A 14,730-nucleotide genomic window follows, 5' to 3' on the forward strand; every position below is an offset into this window, starting at 1 on the left:
ATGTAGCAGCACCTTTGCCTCCTCCATCATTTCCTAGAGCTCCCATGTTCATGTAATTCTTCTCTTTCTTTGATGTTGAGCTCTGTCTCTGAAGGAGGCCCAGAGGGGAGGATTTTATTCACTTTATAAATAATTGTAGGGTCACTTAAATTGTCTAAGAACAACCCTGTGGGGTAGATCATTGCTATAACACTCAGAATTGGAGTGCCAAGTCTGAGAGTGTAGCAGTAGTGCATTCTACTGTAAATGTATGTATGGTGTATGGTGCATTCAGGCTGTGCAAAGCACTTCACTTGTTTTATCTTGACGTTGTCCTCACAACATTCCTTAAAGTGAATAAGTATTCTTATCAACTCCATATTGTAACTGAAGCTTAGAGAGAGCAGCTTGTCTAAGACCTCCAAGTGAGAATTCAGGTGGGCTTCCAACTGGCAAAGATCTGATTTGTTGCTGTGTCTCCTTAGCCATGATGCTACATGGGGGTCATGAATATAGGACGTAGCTTGGCTTTGACTACCCAGTGAATGCATCACTGTGATGAGATCTGAAGCAGTTTCTCATTAGGGTTGGCACTGAAAAGTCCAAAAAGTGAATTTGGAAGTAAACATTGGTATTCTCCCTTAGCAGAGAAGCATCTGCTAAGCTGCTAACTGGGTAAGAGGCACTTTTTCAAGTAGGTGCTCCTCTTATTTAACAGCGGGAGAGTAACTGGCCCTCCTCACCCCAGCAATATCTTTTCTAGTGGCTGTCTGTTGGTGTTCTTTTGCATCTTTTAGGATAGTGAGCCCTTTTGGGACAGGGAACCATTAGTTCTTTGATTTTCTCTTTGTGAACATTTTTGTTGAAAAGCTGTATATAAATACTGATGATGATTGGCAATTTTCAAGAGAAACCATCTGAGTGAAATTTCTTAGCAAAGTTCTGTACATCCTCCGCTCACAGTTCATTCTCCTAATGAACACCATTCTGTGTACTTCTGACACCCATGTGTCTGTCTGTCCCTCCCCTGCTAGTTCATTCACACCACTGTCCCCTAAAGACTTGGCAGCTGCTTTATCTAGAGCTAGGGATCTGCTCTCTCATCATGTCATTAAAACGCTGTTGGAAAGGATGCCACAACTCTGGGAAAAAAAAAAAGTGTTTAATTTTCCCTTCACTCTGTCAGTACATGGCAAAACTTGTCTAACCTCTGACTTAAAGGATGTTAATTGAGTAATTAAAGATTTAGTGGAGTGATATGGATCATCTGCAGATATGTTATTGTGCTAATTAATTTATCTTGGCAAGCTTGATTCCATTTCCCCCCTCTCTCTGACAATCAATGCGCCCTTGTGAAATTTTCCTCTGGTTGATACAAATCGCATTTGTAGAGCAAGGTTTTGTTTTGTTTTAAGCAGCCCTTCAGCTTTAACAAAGAGAACATGGCGATAGTGGTTAGCAGAGCGTCTCTGGAGAAGGCAATTATTGCTGTGAAAAAATCCTGGCTCTCTTTGAAAGCTGGGTAAGCCAGAGGCACTGGGGCTAAGTAGCATGAGATATTCTGTCCCATGATCCTTTCTCCCAAGGATTTCTTTTTCACTCCCCCTGTGCTACTCGTCCAGGCTCAACATATCATAGCAAAATGTGACAGTCATCATGTGACCCTGTATCTTGTCCCCTGTAGATGAACAAGCAGCTGGGGCTGTGTGGTTTTGAGCTGACAAACGGCTGGCAGAGAAAGGACAATCCGCCTGTTCCCCACTCTTTTGGGCGACAAGAAAGGATTGTGTGACTGAGGGTGCAATCCTAACCCCTTATGTCGGTGCTTTCCAGCACTGGCATAGCGGCGCCAATGGGACATGTGCTGCACCCTGCAGTTGGGAGTCACTCACGGAGGCCTCCTCAAAGTAAAGGAATGTTTGTTCCCGTACCTCAGAGCTGCATTGCCCTTATGTCAGTGCTGGAAGGCACTGACATAAGGGGTTAGGATTGTGCCCTGAGTATTATATGAATATTCCCTATACTGAGCCAGACCATTGGTCCATGTAGTTCAGTATTTTCTATGATACTGACTGGCAGTAGGTCTCCAAAGTTCCAGCCAACCGAACTTGAGACTTTTTGCGTGCAAAACAGCTTTTCTTCCACTGAGCTACAGCCAGAGCAGGCACAAACTGCCTTTTAGTTCACTGGAAGCTACGTATGCTCACAGCCCAATCTCCCATAACTCTCTGTGAGGAGATAGAGTGGTGCCATGGGGAAGTTTCAGCCTTCAGAGGCCTTCTTGGGCCTCGTTTGTTCCCTTGCCCCAGGGGAATGGCGTACATGGGTTGGGAGGGGGTCCACAGGTGCATGTGACCCAGGGTGACATGGTTGGGGGGCACACACTGCTGTGACCCCAGTTGTCCTGCCTCAAGGGCCACCTGTGCCTACTGCCTCCCCCTGGAGGCGTTCTGAGGGCTGGAGAGACCAGGTGCAGCCTCCCCAACCCTCAGAAGACCTCCAGAGGGCCTTTAAATGTCACTTCCGGTTTTCAACCAAAAACTGGAAGTGATGTTTTAAGGGACCCAGGAGGCCTGAGAAGGGGAGCAGCACCTCCAGAATGTTCCCCCAGGTTCCACAGTAGCCAGGACCACCACTACCCCAGGGTAAACCCCTGCTGCCCCCAGGTCTAAATCCAAGTGGATCTGGGATGGGAGATTGAGGCTAAGAAGAGGGTTAGGTTTTGGCGTGTGCTGCCACCACCAAAATTGCCTCCTTCTGGTCCCGATCCACCCCTCCCCCTGCCCCATCGCCACACCACTCTGCCCCCCCTTCTCTCCCACCTCCTATGTGGGGCCAGCAGGCATCTGCTGGCGCGTGGAGCTGGCCACTCACTGTTTGCAGTGGTGGCTAGGGTGCATGCTCTGGTGTGTTGCCTTTTGCTACCGCCAGAAAGTGTCTAGCAACTCTGGAACACCTGGTGGTGCTAGATATCTTTAGGATTGTACCCTCAGACTATTGGCCTACCTAGATCAGGACACATGTGCCCCAATATTTGCAGGGGTTCTGTTTTGGACAGACACTCTCATGGATACCGGGGATACCTTGCATCACAACCAGGAAGGGAATGCGTTGTGATGCATTCTGGAGGACATTGGGGGAAAGCAGGAGCTTTGGAGCAATGTCAAAGAGTCTTTCTGCAGCTCAGAAGGCTGCCTCCAACCTTGAAAATGCAGAGGTTTCATGGCATAAGGTGAAGGAAGCTATTCTTAACCTTCCCCTTCACTTTCTCTATCTTTTAAAAAGGCATCCCTGGTATCCTCTGGATCCGCAGACAATTGAAACAATGAATACCAGACTCATGGAAGTTGGGGCCTGCCTGTGTTGTCAATACAAACAGGCAAATTCTAAGGTTGCAGAAAGGAATTTTCCCCTTCCTCCCCTGCAGATACTGGGAATTGAAGTGGTGACCTTCCGCATGCAAAGCAGATGCTCTTCTGCTGAACGCCAACTCCTCTCTGCTAAGTGCACAAGATTCTGTGTGTATATACATGTGTGTAATGAACCCCGAGCAGCACGTGTAACTAACTGTGGAACAGCTCTCGCATGTCGCCATAGGAGATAGTTGTAAAACATAATCTATGGCGGCGCAGAATTTGAAGTTTGGTGGCATCCTGGGGAGTATTTAATTGCATTTGTGTTTTATTACAACACTGTCTCTTTTCGCCTAAATTTATTTTAACTAATTAGTTTGAAATGTCAGAGCAGTATTTTAGATGGCAGACACAACATATATTATCATTCACAAAGCCGTTAACACTGCTGACAAATACGTATCATGGCATCTAATCTAATTAAACATTTAAAAAGAATGGCTAACACCAGTGTTCGCAGGCCCAAGTATTTATTTAGTTCAGAGGATCCGTGTCTACCCGTATCTGAATGGCTCGTTGTAGTGCTGGGCCTAGTTCTGTCATTATTGGCATCACTTTGGGGCGGAATTCTACAGCATCCTTAGATACTACAGTGGGGACAAACCCTTACTGATTAAAGATTTAAATTTGGATTCTGTCCAAATTGTCAGCGAGGTCTCCTTTGCCACTACCCCGATTCAAATCAGGCATCCCTCTTGGCTCCTTTTTGAAGAAAGAAATTATATGGGAGCTCTGCACACAGAGCTCCTGTGTAATATAGTTTGGCCCAGAGACCATCTCCTCTCTTATCAACCCACCTGCGCGCTTTACCCAAGTCCAGCGATATTGCTGCATGTTCTGCTGCTGTCTGAGGTTTGATGAATGCGCTACTGGGCCTTTTCTGTTATCTGACTTCAGGGCAGGAGGTCTGGTCTAGAGGGTAGAGCCTCCGTCTGCCTGAAGATAACATCCACAAGGTCGCCAGTTCGAGGCCACTGGCACCGTGCGACCTTGAAGCAGCTGACAAGCTGAAGCCGAGCTATTCCATCTGCTCTGAGCGTGGGAGGATGGCCAGAATGTGAAGCTAGATCGGAATGAAACACCTGAATGTAGTGGTTCTTGAAAGAAAGAACCTTCTTTCAATTGTAAAAATCCCTATTTAATAAGGGATTTAAATAAAGCCTGCCTATGTAAACCGCCTTGAATAAAGTCTTGAATAAAGACCAAGAAAGGCGGTATATAAATACCTGTTGTTGTTGTTGTTATTATTATTGAATACCCTCTCCAGAGAATCTTGCCTTGCACAGCATCTTCTGATTTCTGGTGCATGGCCAAAATACAGTTTTTTTTAAGGGGGACTTACAGGGACATGGTGCTGTGATTACTGTGAGTTTCACTTCGGTGGCTGTATTTATTTAGGGGCTGGTCTTTCTGTCTTTCATTTCTGATGGTTTTATTTGCTGTTAAAATCACTGGCGCAAGTCTGAGTGAAGCCTCTGAAGGAGAATAGGGCATGATCTGAGTGGCTGCTGCCAATTCCACCCCTGTCCTGAGACCCGCCCATCCCCTGCTTCTTCTCACCCTTCCCCTTCCCCTGCACTGCTTGGAGAATCTGTTACCTGCTCCACCAGGCATTCCTACTTGCATATGTATTAAATCTCTACATTTATCTTTTGCTTTCTTCAGCTGCTCAAACAGGCCTTGCTAGTGATCTCACTGTGGGGTTATCCTGTCTGTTTGCAATGCTCATTCCGATACTGTGGCTTAAGAGCTGGTAGTTCTTTGGCTGGAAAGGTGAACGCAAGTCCCAAGAGCCCCCTCTGCAGCACAGCTTCGGGTTAAACAGGTCAAGACTGTGGACGGTGTGCTCAGGGCTCTCAGTCTTCTGCCTGACTTCAAAGAGCCAATAACTTTTCCAGGCTAGAAAGGAAAAGAAGACAGCCACACATGTTGGCTGTCATCATCACACAAGTCTTCTGTAAACACATGGCAGTGCTGTGGCAATGAAACAGTTTTACTGGCTGAGAGCATGGGAGGGAGGAAGAAAAACACTGGGATTATCCCCTTGCAATGTCTAGGACCATCTTAACAGGGTTCATGTTCCCTGGTTGTCTATAGCAGGGGTGTCCAAACTTTTTGGCAGGAGGGCCACATCACCTCTCTGACACTGTGTCAGGAAAAAAAAAAAAAGAATTAATTTACATTTCAAATTTGAATCAATTACATAAATGAATATATTAGAGATGGAACTTATATGAATGAATGAAGGTCTTGCAATAGCTCAAGGCCTATAAAAGGCCTTGCACAAAGCAAGGCCAGCCTTTCCTTTGCTGCCGCTGCTGCATCACAGATGTGAAACAGCAAGCAGTGGAGGGAGCCTTCATCCCACAGCTCATGCAAGAGGTCAAACAGTTGGCCAAAATGCTGAGAGCAGTTGCGTCAGGCCAGCATGGGCTCCAGCAAGTCTCCGGAGGGCCAGAGGCCGGATTGGGAGTCCTCGAGGGCCGCAAGTGGCTCCAGGGCCAGGGTTTGGGCACCCCTGGTCTATAGTGTACTTTTCAGCTTTGAGCTATCTTGGCTTCTTTCTGTCATGTACATTCTAGCTTTTACAGCTTTTCCTTGCAATACACAGTCAACTGAATGATCATTTACTGGTTTTATATCTATGTATTCTGACCTACTGCTATTTAATTAGTATTTGAAGAAGAAGTTCTGTTTTTTTATTTAGGAAAAAAAAATTGATTTCCTACTAACATTCTGGACTTGTTGAGGATCTAGCACCCTTATATGAGATAGGATCAGGTGCTCGTTAGGTCACCTTCAATTTCAATAAATATCCTATTAAGAAGGGCCCTCTGGATCAGACCAAAGGTCCATTTAGTCCAACATCCTGTTTCCCTACTGTGGCCTACCAAATGTTTCTGGGGAGCTCACAAGTAGGGTGAGATGAAAGCAATAGCTTTCACATCCCACTGTTCCTACACTCAATGGCATATTACTTATGAACCTGGCAGTAACATATAACCAATGACTGGCAGCCAGTGATAGACTTATCATCATTGAATTTGTTTAACTAGTCTTGTGGCCTTCGATATATGCTATAGCAGTGAATTCTCACGTACTTCCTAGTGTCTAAGTACACTGTCCTGATTACACCATGGGGCTTCAGTGCCACTACTGTTCCACTTGAGGAGATTTACATTAAGCATGTATCTGACAAAGGCCAAAATCCTAACCTATTTTCCAGCACTGGCATAGCTGTGCCAATGGGGCATGTGCTTCACCCTGCAATTGCGTTTCACTCATGGAGCCCTCCTCAAAGTAAGGGAATGTTTGTTCCCTTACTGCGTTGCTCTTATGTTGGTGCTGGAAAGTGGGTTAGGATTGCATCCAAAGAAGTCTAAAGTGCAGAAAAGCTTATACAGGTGGAGTCTATTTATCCGTGTTAGTTCCGTTCTGTGACTCGGCATGATTAACAAAAAACGCTTTGTGCTAAATTCCATAGAGTTACACAAATACACTGCAGCCAGACACTTCTGGATGGAAGGAAACTAAGGAAGCTGTTATCAATCCCCTCCCCTCTGTACTCAGCCCTCCCTGTTGCCAGCTGCCAGCTGAGCTTTTAAGAGTCCAGCCCTATGCGTTTCTATTCAGAAGTAAGCCCCGTTGCAGTCAATGGGGCTTACTCCCAGGAAAGTGTGGAAAGGATTGTAGACTAAATCGCATGCTTTGCTTGCTGGAAAGGCTTGCTTGTGTCTGTGATAGCCTGCACCACCTCAGTGGGGGGGGGGTTGCTTGTGTCGGTGATTACCTGCACCATGGGGGGGGGGGAATTCGGTAAACACTCCCTGGGTTTTTTAAAGCAATCCCCTCTGTTGCTACCACACCGACCCGTGTGTGTGTGTGTGTGTGTGTGTGTGTGTGTGTGTGTGTGTGTGTGTGTGTGTGAGAGAGAGAGAGAGAGAGAGAGAGCTCTACCTTGCTGCATGTGTTCTGGCTACAGAGGTTTTCCGCCTCAGGGAACACACACAAGAACACAAGATATTTGCGCCACCTCCCTGCATCTAGCATTCTATTTATGCTCACACACCCCAGTGAAGACACCAGATTGCACTTGGGTTTAATTTGTGCTACTTTACTAAACACAGTGACCAATTTTTAATGCGTGAAACCTACTGAATAGACCTTCCCTCCCTTGCCAGTCTGGGGTAGGTGAAAACACTGTCATTTGGCTGGCAGAAAAGGCTTACATATGATATCATAATATGATATCCTATCATAAGGCTTACAGCACAAGACTGTGCAGTGAATATCTTACAGAACAACTCTGTAAAAGTGTACTCTGAAATAAGGCCATAAGAACATAAGAACAGCCCCGCTGGATCTAGTCCAGCTTCCTGTATCTCGCAGTGGCCCACCAAATGCCCCAGGGAGCACACCAGATAACAAGAGACCTCATCCTGGTGCCCTCCCTTGCATCTGGCATTCTGACATAGCCCATTTCTAAAATCAGGGGGTTGCACATACACATCGTGGTTTGAAACCCGTGATGGATTTTTCCTCCAGAAATTTGTCCAATCCCCTTTGAAAGGTGTCTAGGCCCAATGCCATCACCACATCCTGTGGCAATGAGTTCCACAGGCCAACTACACACTGAGTAAAGATAGTCCTTTGGGGCCCCAATAGCTTCAAGGGAGGAGATTTTGGGGGCAAATCTGATAAAAGATTCAACAAGATTTCCATGTTGCAGTTTCCATTCAGATTGGGCACTGTTCAATGGCTGTATTAAAATACAGTCAATGTGTGTTTAACGTCATGTCTGGTTTGGCCCCTTAGATGGTAATTTTTGTTAAGTGTCACAGCTCCCTCAAGAAAAATCCAATTGATTTAGGGCAATACTACAGCCCACTTTGGGGTTATGTGCTGGTGCAAGTGGGTATTCCAGTTCACAAAGCCATAATAGGCAAAGAGGGTAACAGCCATTTCTTTTCCAGCCACTTCTTTCTACAAATATCATTTGTGGGAGGTTAAAAAGTGTAGTGGCTCCCTCCCAAGAGAAAATAAAAGAAAACACTAGGAGGAAGTGTGAGCGATGTAAAATATAGTGTGTGGACATTCATGCTATTTTTGTCAGGATTTTTTTTTTTTTTAAGAAATCAGTATTTTTATTCGGTTCTTTTGGCTGCTCATGTGGAAAGACGCTACCAGTGGGACTGTTTGGTTAGTTCCTCTTAAAACAGACGGTGCTTGCAGATGATGAAGGCCTGAGAAATAATTCCTGACAGTTATAACTGAAGTAGATAAACAGTCCTGCCAGCCAGCAAATAATGCCGTAAAACAAAAAGGTTTCTGCTTATCTTTTCCCGTGTTTTCATGCTTGTTAAGCGGTTTAACAGTGCATTACTTAGAACAGAGGGTCTCTGTATTATTCCCATTGTCCGCCTCTGGTCATGGTTTTAACCTTGTCCAGTGCTGGGCCTTTGCTAACATGCTTTCCTTTTATTACTTATTAATGTGGTGGTGTACAGAATACAAGACAGATGAGGAGGGAGAGAGATTTGAGGGGAAAATGGCATATTGGGTTTGGAAAGGAGAAAGGATGGGTTTGGAATCTTCTCACGGAACAGTGGGTTGGATCGGTTTTTCTCAGACAGTGGTACGGGTACCACCAGTGGAGCTTGAGGTGGTGTCTGATGGTATTCACAGGACCCCTGGGCACCCGCTGCCCAGCAGTGAGACCAGCAACGTGACAAAACAAACAGCAGTAGGAGGCTCAACTCAGCGGGCCAAGCCCCCAAAGCATGCCTTTCCATGCTCGAAAAAGCCCTCTCATCCACCCTGAGCTTCTTACCGGTGTTTGCCTCATCGCATCTGGCCTCCCAGCCCAGAAGTAACTGGCGATGATGTCATCATTAATTACTTCTGGTGATATTTCAAATAAGTGGACCGTGTGAGTGGTACAGTGAAGGACAAGCCTTGAGAAACACTGAGTTAGATGGTCTGCTGAGGACACCCAGACCTTTGTAGGACTTCCAGGATCTAATGATGATGTCTCCCAAACCTTTTATATCCCCATATGTTCAGTCCTGCTCCTGTATGGGATCGGCAACCTGAGAGAACTTCTGATTCATTTGGATGCAGTAGTCCTCTTTGCCTGTTATTTTTGGTTATTTGTCGTTCTTCTTCCCCCAACTGTTTGGTGCTGAAGAATTTGGCTATGATCCAGCTGGTTGGACCATGAAGCCCACCTGTTTCCAAACAGCAAGAAAGTGAAGGGGCTGGGGTAACCAATTCAACAGGCAAAACCTGCTGAATATCCCGAAGTTATAAAAAGTGGGATTCTCTTTTCTGCATGGGATTGGAACCTGATGTTTCCCAGTCATAATTCATTGGTCTAACTCCATCCTTTTCAACAAGTGATACTGATATTTGAGGTTTCACACTATGACTGGCAGTACTTGGCCCTACTGCTACAGAGACTGCATGATATTGTTCTGCAGGGCTTGACTTCTGGAAGTGGGGTAGTGTTGTTGCACTGGTAACAAGAAGTGATACCTGCAAATGTTGAAGTTAGAGAAGTAGTAATTTCAAAAAGAAATTGAACTGTGAATACATCACACTGCCAGTACTCTTAGTAGTACTGTCTAACAGCCCAATCCTATCCACACTTTCCTGGGAGTAAGCCCCATTAATGGTAATGGGACTTACTTCTGAGTAGACATTCATAGGATTGGGCTGTAAGGCTGCAATCCTAACCTCACTTTCCTGGAAGTAAGTCCTAACAGCCTATCCTCCATACCTACTTTACCCAGGCTTCGCGCACTAGAGAGGACACTCTGTTCCAGAACCACCATTCAGAGCATGACACCATAGTCTTCCGAGACTGAAGGATGCCAACAAAGTCCTATTAAACACAATAGGACTTACTTCTGAGTAGACCTGGTTAGGATTGTGCCATAATACTAGGAGAGCCAGGATGGTGGAGTGCAGCGATTTTCAATGTTTTTCTGCTCATGGCACACTGATCTCTAAGGTCTTCCCTATGGCCTTAGCCTCTTATGTTACTTCCGGCTTCTGGAAACTCTTCCAGGTTCTGTGGCTTTGTTCCTAGGGCAGAGCTAGCCAAGGAAGGGGGACAGATAATTTGTTACTACAGACAGTTGCCCTTGAAACAGAGCCATAGCAATTTGCAGCTTTTGTGTGCTCCAAACTCCGCAACCTGCCACCCCTGGCAGACCTTTCACAGCACTGCAATGGCACACTGGTTGAAAATCGCTGGTGTAGTAGTTCTGGTGTTGGACAAAGACCTAAAAGACCCAGGTGCAGATCCCTGCTTAGCCATGAAGCTTCCTGGGTGACTGTGGCTATCTCCCAGCCTCACCTACCTCAAAGGGTTGTTGTGAAGATAAAAGCAGGGAAGGAACTATGTACGCCACCATTAGCTATTGGGAGAAAGGGTGGTATAAAAATGTGAAAAACAAAATAATCATAATATTCCCATTGCGTAATACTTTCAGTTTGTCTTTATTAGATTTCCTTGTATTGCTTATGGCACAGTGCTGTGGCTTCTCACGGCGATTTTCCGTTTTAATCAAAGCCTCTACAGACTTTTCATTTCCTCTCAGTTTCATCTTGCTCAAGGATCATACACATAATTCCTTCACTTATGTTAATCTATATGTAAACCCTTGTTCTTAATTTTGGTTTTTCGCTCCAGGACGCAACAGCAGCAGAGTGTGGAAGGGAAGGCTCTAATACACAAGTCACCTCAGGACAGAACAACTGTGATCAACCCGGGTCTGGGAATTCACAGAGCTTGGTCACTCCTGCGGGCGTCTCTACAGGTACCTCTGCTGCAGCATCTTTCTTCATCAGGTAGTTTTCACAATTACTAGCTTTCACAAATGGCTCAAAGTTTTGAATTCAGTGTCTGCAGAGCAAAAGCTAATTGTTCTCCTTTTGCAGATGCCAGCTCAAACTCATCAGATATGGTGGGTTTGTCTATTCATTTATTGTTGTTTTCGCTACTGAATTTGTATATCACCTTTTAAAGGTAAAGGTTTCCCCCAGTATTAAGCCCAGTCCTGTTCAACTCTAAGTTGCTCATCTCTAAGTCAGAGCCAGCGTTGTCCGTAGACCGTTTCCATGGTCATGTGACTAGACCCATGGTCAATGGCTGGCATGACTAGACGCCTAAGCTCATGGAATGCCGTTATCTTCCCAACAAGGTGGTACCTATTTATCTACTCGCATTTTTATATGCTTTCGAACTGCTAGGTTGGCAGGAGCTGGGACAAGCAACTCTGTTTCGTGAATTCGAACTGCCAACTTTGCGGTCAACAGGCTCATTGGCTTAGCGGTTTAACCCACCACGCCACCATGTCCCCTTTATATCACCTTTTGTCCCCCTCTCAAATTTCTGGGCGGGGTAGGACTGGTAGAGCCCTGCTCTGCCGTACCCTATCCTCCATGTAGGGTTGCAAAGTTCGACACAGATGCTGTCAAGCCTGTTCTGGCAAAACAGACAACATAGGCTTGAGAAACCCCATTGTGGGGTCTGGGGCTTTCGTCGGGGAAGGAGACAAAGCTGCAGTGCCACTGGATACAGTGGTAGCCATTTTGGCCATCTGCTCCTGGCGGCGCCACTAGGGATAGGATTGGGCTGTAAGTAAGTTAAGCATATTGTATTTTTAAAATGTGAATAGAAGGGAGGTGACAATAGTATTATTCATGAGATACCTGAGCTTGCATCATTGAAACCAATTTCTTGACCCGCTGGCTGTATAAAGGGAAAGCAAAATCGCGTTGCACTGTTCTGGCAGCTCTGAGCCCATCAGTGGCTTTGCACATGTTATGCTCTCAGTGTGCAAATGCCCAGAACTGTACTTCAGTGTGTTCTCTCTTCAAAGGGAGCCTTTCATAGACCGTTTCTCTTGTCAGGATGCTCAGTCATATTTGCATGCCTCTGAGTTGCGGATTAAAGAATCTAATTATTCGCTAATGAGCAGTAATGGTACATATAAACTGAGGGTCACTCTCCTATTACAGGCACCTGATGGTTTGCTGATAAGCATTTGGCCATTAGATTCACCATAAAATACAGTCAATAATTGAGGTGACTGGGAGAGCAGGCACCTTATCAGCTGTAGGCCTGGCAGGACAGCTTGTCAGGACTCAGGATACTGATTGAGCAGTGACTGAGCATATGATTAGGCTATTGGAGCGGTGTGCCTCTAATGAAACGGCAAGAGAAGCATTGCAATATTAGCACAACCGCTAAATGACTAATGTGTTTTCCTTTTGAGGCTCAGATGCTTCAATTAGTTCCGATAAATTGTTCATTTGGCTATTCACAGTGAACTGGGGGTCACAGTTGGCAGAGGGCTTTAAATAACTTGTGTACTATTTAGGAATGGTGAGCTAGGGGGGGTCTTCGGGAGGGTGCCATCTCTGGATTTCAAAGCACCGGTGATCAGCGCTTTGATCTGTGGCCAGATCCCTGGTTTATACTAAAAACAGACCTAAACTATTAAATGAGTGTTTAAAATTAGTTCTTCTCCCTGTCGCTTTAGCTGTTTCCCTCCGCTTCCTGGTAGTTTACTGAATTTTTGCTGTCTTTGTTTTTTCTTCCATTTTTGATTAGCCACTTTGGATATTATAAAAGCAGAAAAGTGAGATATAAATTTGTTGAAAGAAAATAAACTAGGCTCCCTGTGGATACTTTACCTTTGAAAGTGGTAAAGTGGATGCTTTACCTTTGGGGGAGGGGGGAAACATGGGAGATCTGATCAGTGATGTCAAGTTGGGGCTTTTTTGTACCTTTGGCTGACTAGTATGGAGTTGCTGTTTAAACTATCCCCTTCCACCTGAAGTGAGATCCTAATATGAATCAGCCTCTGTTCCTTGCAGATGTTGTGGGGGGAGGGGGAAATCATGGAGAGATGTTAAAAAAAAATCTGTCAGATTTGAAATTCAAGCAGAGTTATCTCCAGGTTCTGCTACCTGGGATCCTTGTAAATGGAGATGCCGTGAAGCTGAGACCTTCTCCTGGTACATTTGCTCTGCCAGTGCACTATGGCCTGAATATCACACTGTGAGCTGAAGACATTCCTGGATGAAGAGACACAAGTCACCTAGATAAGAAAAAGCAACTCCTAAGATCTCTTGCCTTTTGGACTAGGGCAGTGGTTCCCAAACTGAGCCGTGGCTCCCCAGGGAACCGCGGAAACTAGCCAGGGGAGCTGTGGAATCCCCACAAAAATCCCACTGCCATATACAGTGTATAGGATTGCAGCCCTAATGGGGAGCCACAGCCAGTGTCTCTGTAGGTCAAGCAAGTTGCCAGTTAAAAATTTTGGGAATCACTGGACTAGGAGGAAACCCCTTTTCTATCCCAAGTACAATGATCAGTCTTACTCAGCCATCTCATGGATGTTAGAACAACTGTCCTATTTATATGGCCCTGGAATTCGGCTGCATTGAACACAACTAGACTTATTTCTGAATAAACATGCTTAAGATTGGGATGTGTTTCTCCCCAAAAGGAACTGGGCACAGGGAAGAGGAAGGGCACAGCTCCATTCATCCAGTATCACATCCCTTGTTGACGGGCCTGCTTGTACCCTGGCAAGAAAGCTCATTTCTCAGGTGCCCTCTGATTTTGTAATGTGCTTCACATAATTGTTATTCCTGCCTTGGAATATTTCTGTGGGGGAATGTTTCCTGTGGCCGTCTTCATTCCTTGGACTCATTCCATCGCCCCGACACACTTCAAAATGATTTGCCTGTGCGGATCGGAGGTCAGAATATATATTTGTCATTTATTTTGTGCCACGCGAAAAGTAGTCAAAGCTCTCATAAGGCATTACCATGCTTCCTATGAAGGAGGAGACAGCTGGACTTAGGTGCGCCGAGTCTGTCTTTGCCCCTCTCCCCACATGAGTGCCTTAACATTCATACATTATTTAATACAGCAAAGGATGTGAACTGCCTTTTGTCTTTCTGAACTGTTTGCTGTCCAGGCTTCTGTGATGTGACCTTGGGTAGTAACCATAGAAACGTGTTAAAAGCATCAGCCTAAAAATCAGTAGTTTGGAATGACAGGGATTCAAATTCCATGAAAGAAGGTTATGATGTATTAAGAATCCAAGACACGTATATTACTTCTAACCTGTTAAACCTCATTATTCCATGATGAGCCACACTTTTCAGAATTTTTGCAGAGGGGGTGGGCAAAGGTGCCCAGAGACATGCTGCTCATTTTAAAAATAGCCCACATTGAAATATTTTTGCAGCTAAATCATTGAAAGCTGTCACCCCGAGTCTTGGTTTAGCTGTTAAATGCAGGCATTGTTTCCCT

General features: G+C 45.3%; 1 protein-coding gene across 1 annotated transcript in view; it reads left to right on the plus strand.

The window, feature by feature from the left end:
• The window catches only part of KIF26A (kinesin family member 26A), a 174,225-nt gene that overhangs the window by 92,801 nt on the left and 66,694 nt on the right, over window positions 1-14,730 (plus strand). Inside the window, exon 4 of the mRNA XM_066629466.1 lies at window positions 11,089-11,246. Coding sequence (XP_066485563.1) covers window positions 11,089-11,246 — 158 coding nt within the window. The remainder of the gene's footprint in view (window positions 1-11,088; window positions 11,247-14,730) is intronic.

The sequence above is a fragment of the Tiliqua scincoides genome, chromosome 1 (assembly GCF_035046505.1).
Source record: "Tiliqua scincoides isolate rTilSci1 chromosome 1, rTilSci1.hap2, whole genome shotgun sequence".
Lineage (NCBI taxonomy): Eukaryota > Metazoa > Chordata > Lepidosauria > Squamata > Scincidae > Tiliqua > Tiliqua scincoides.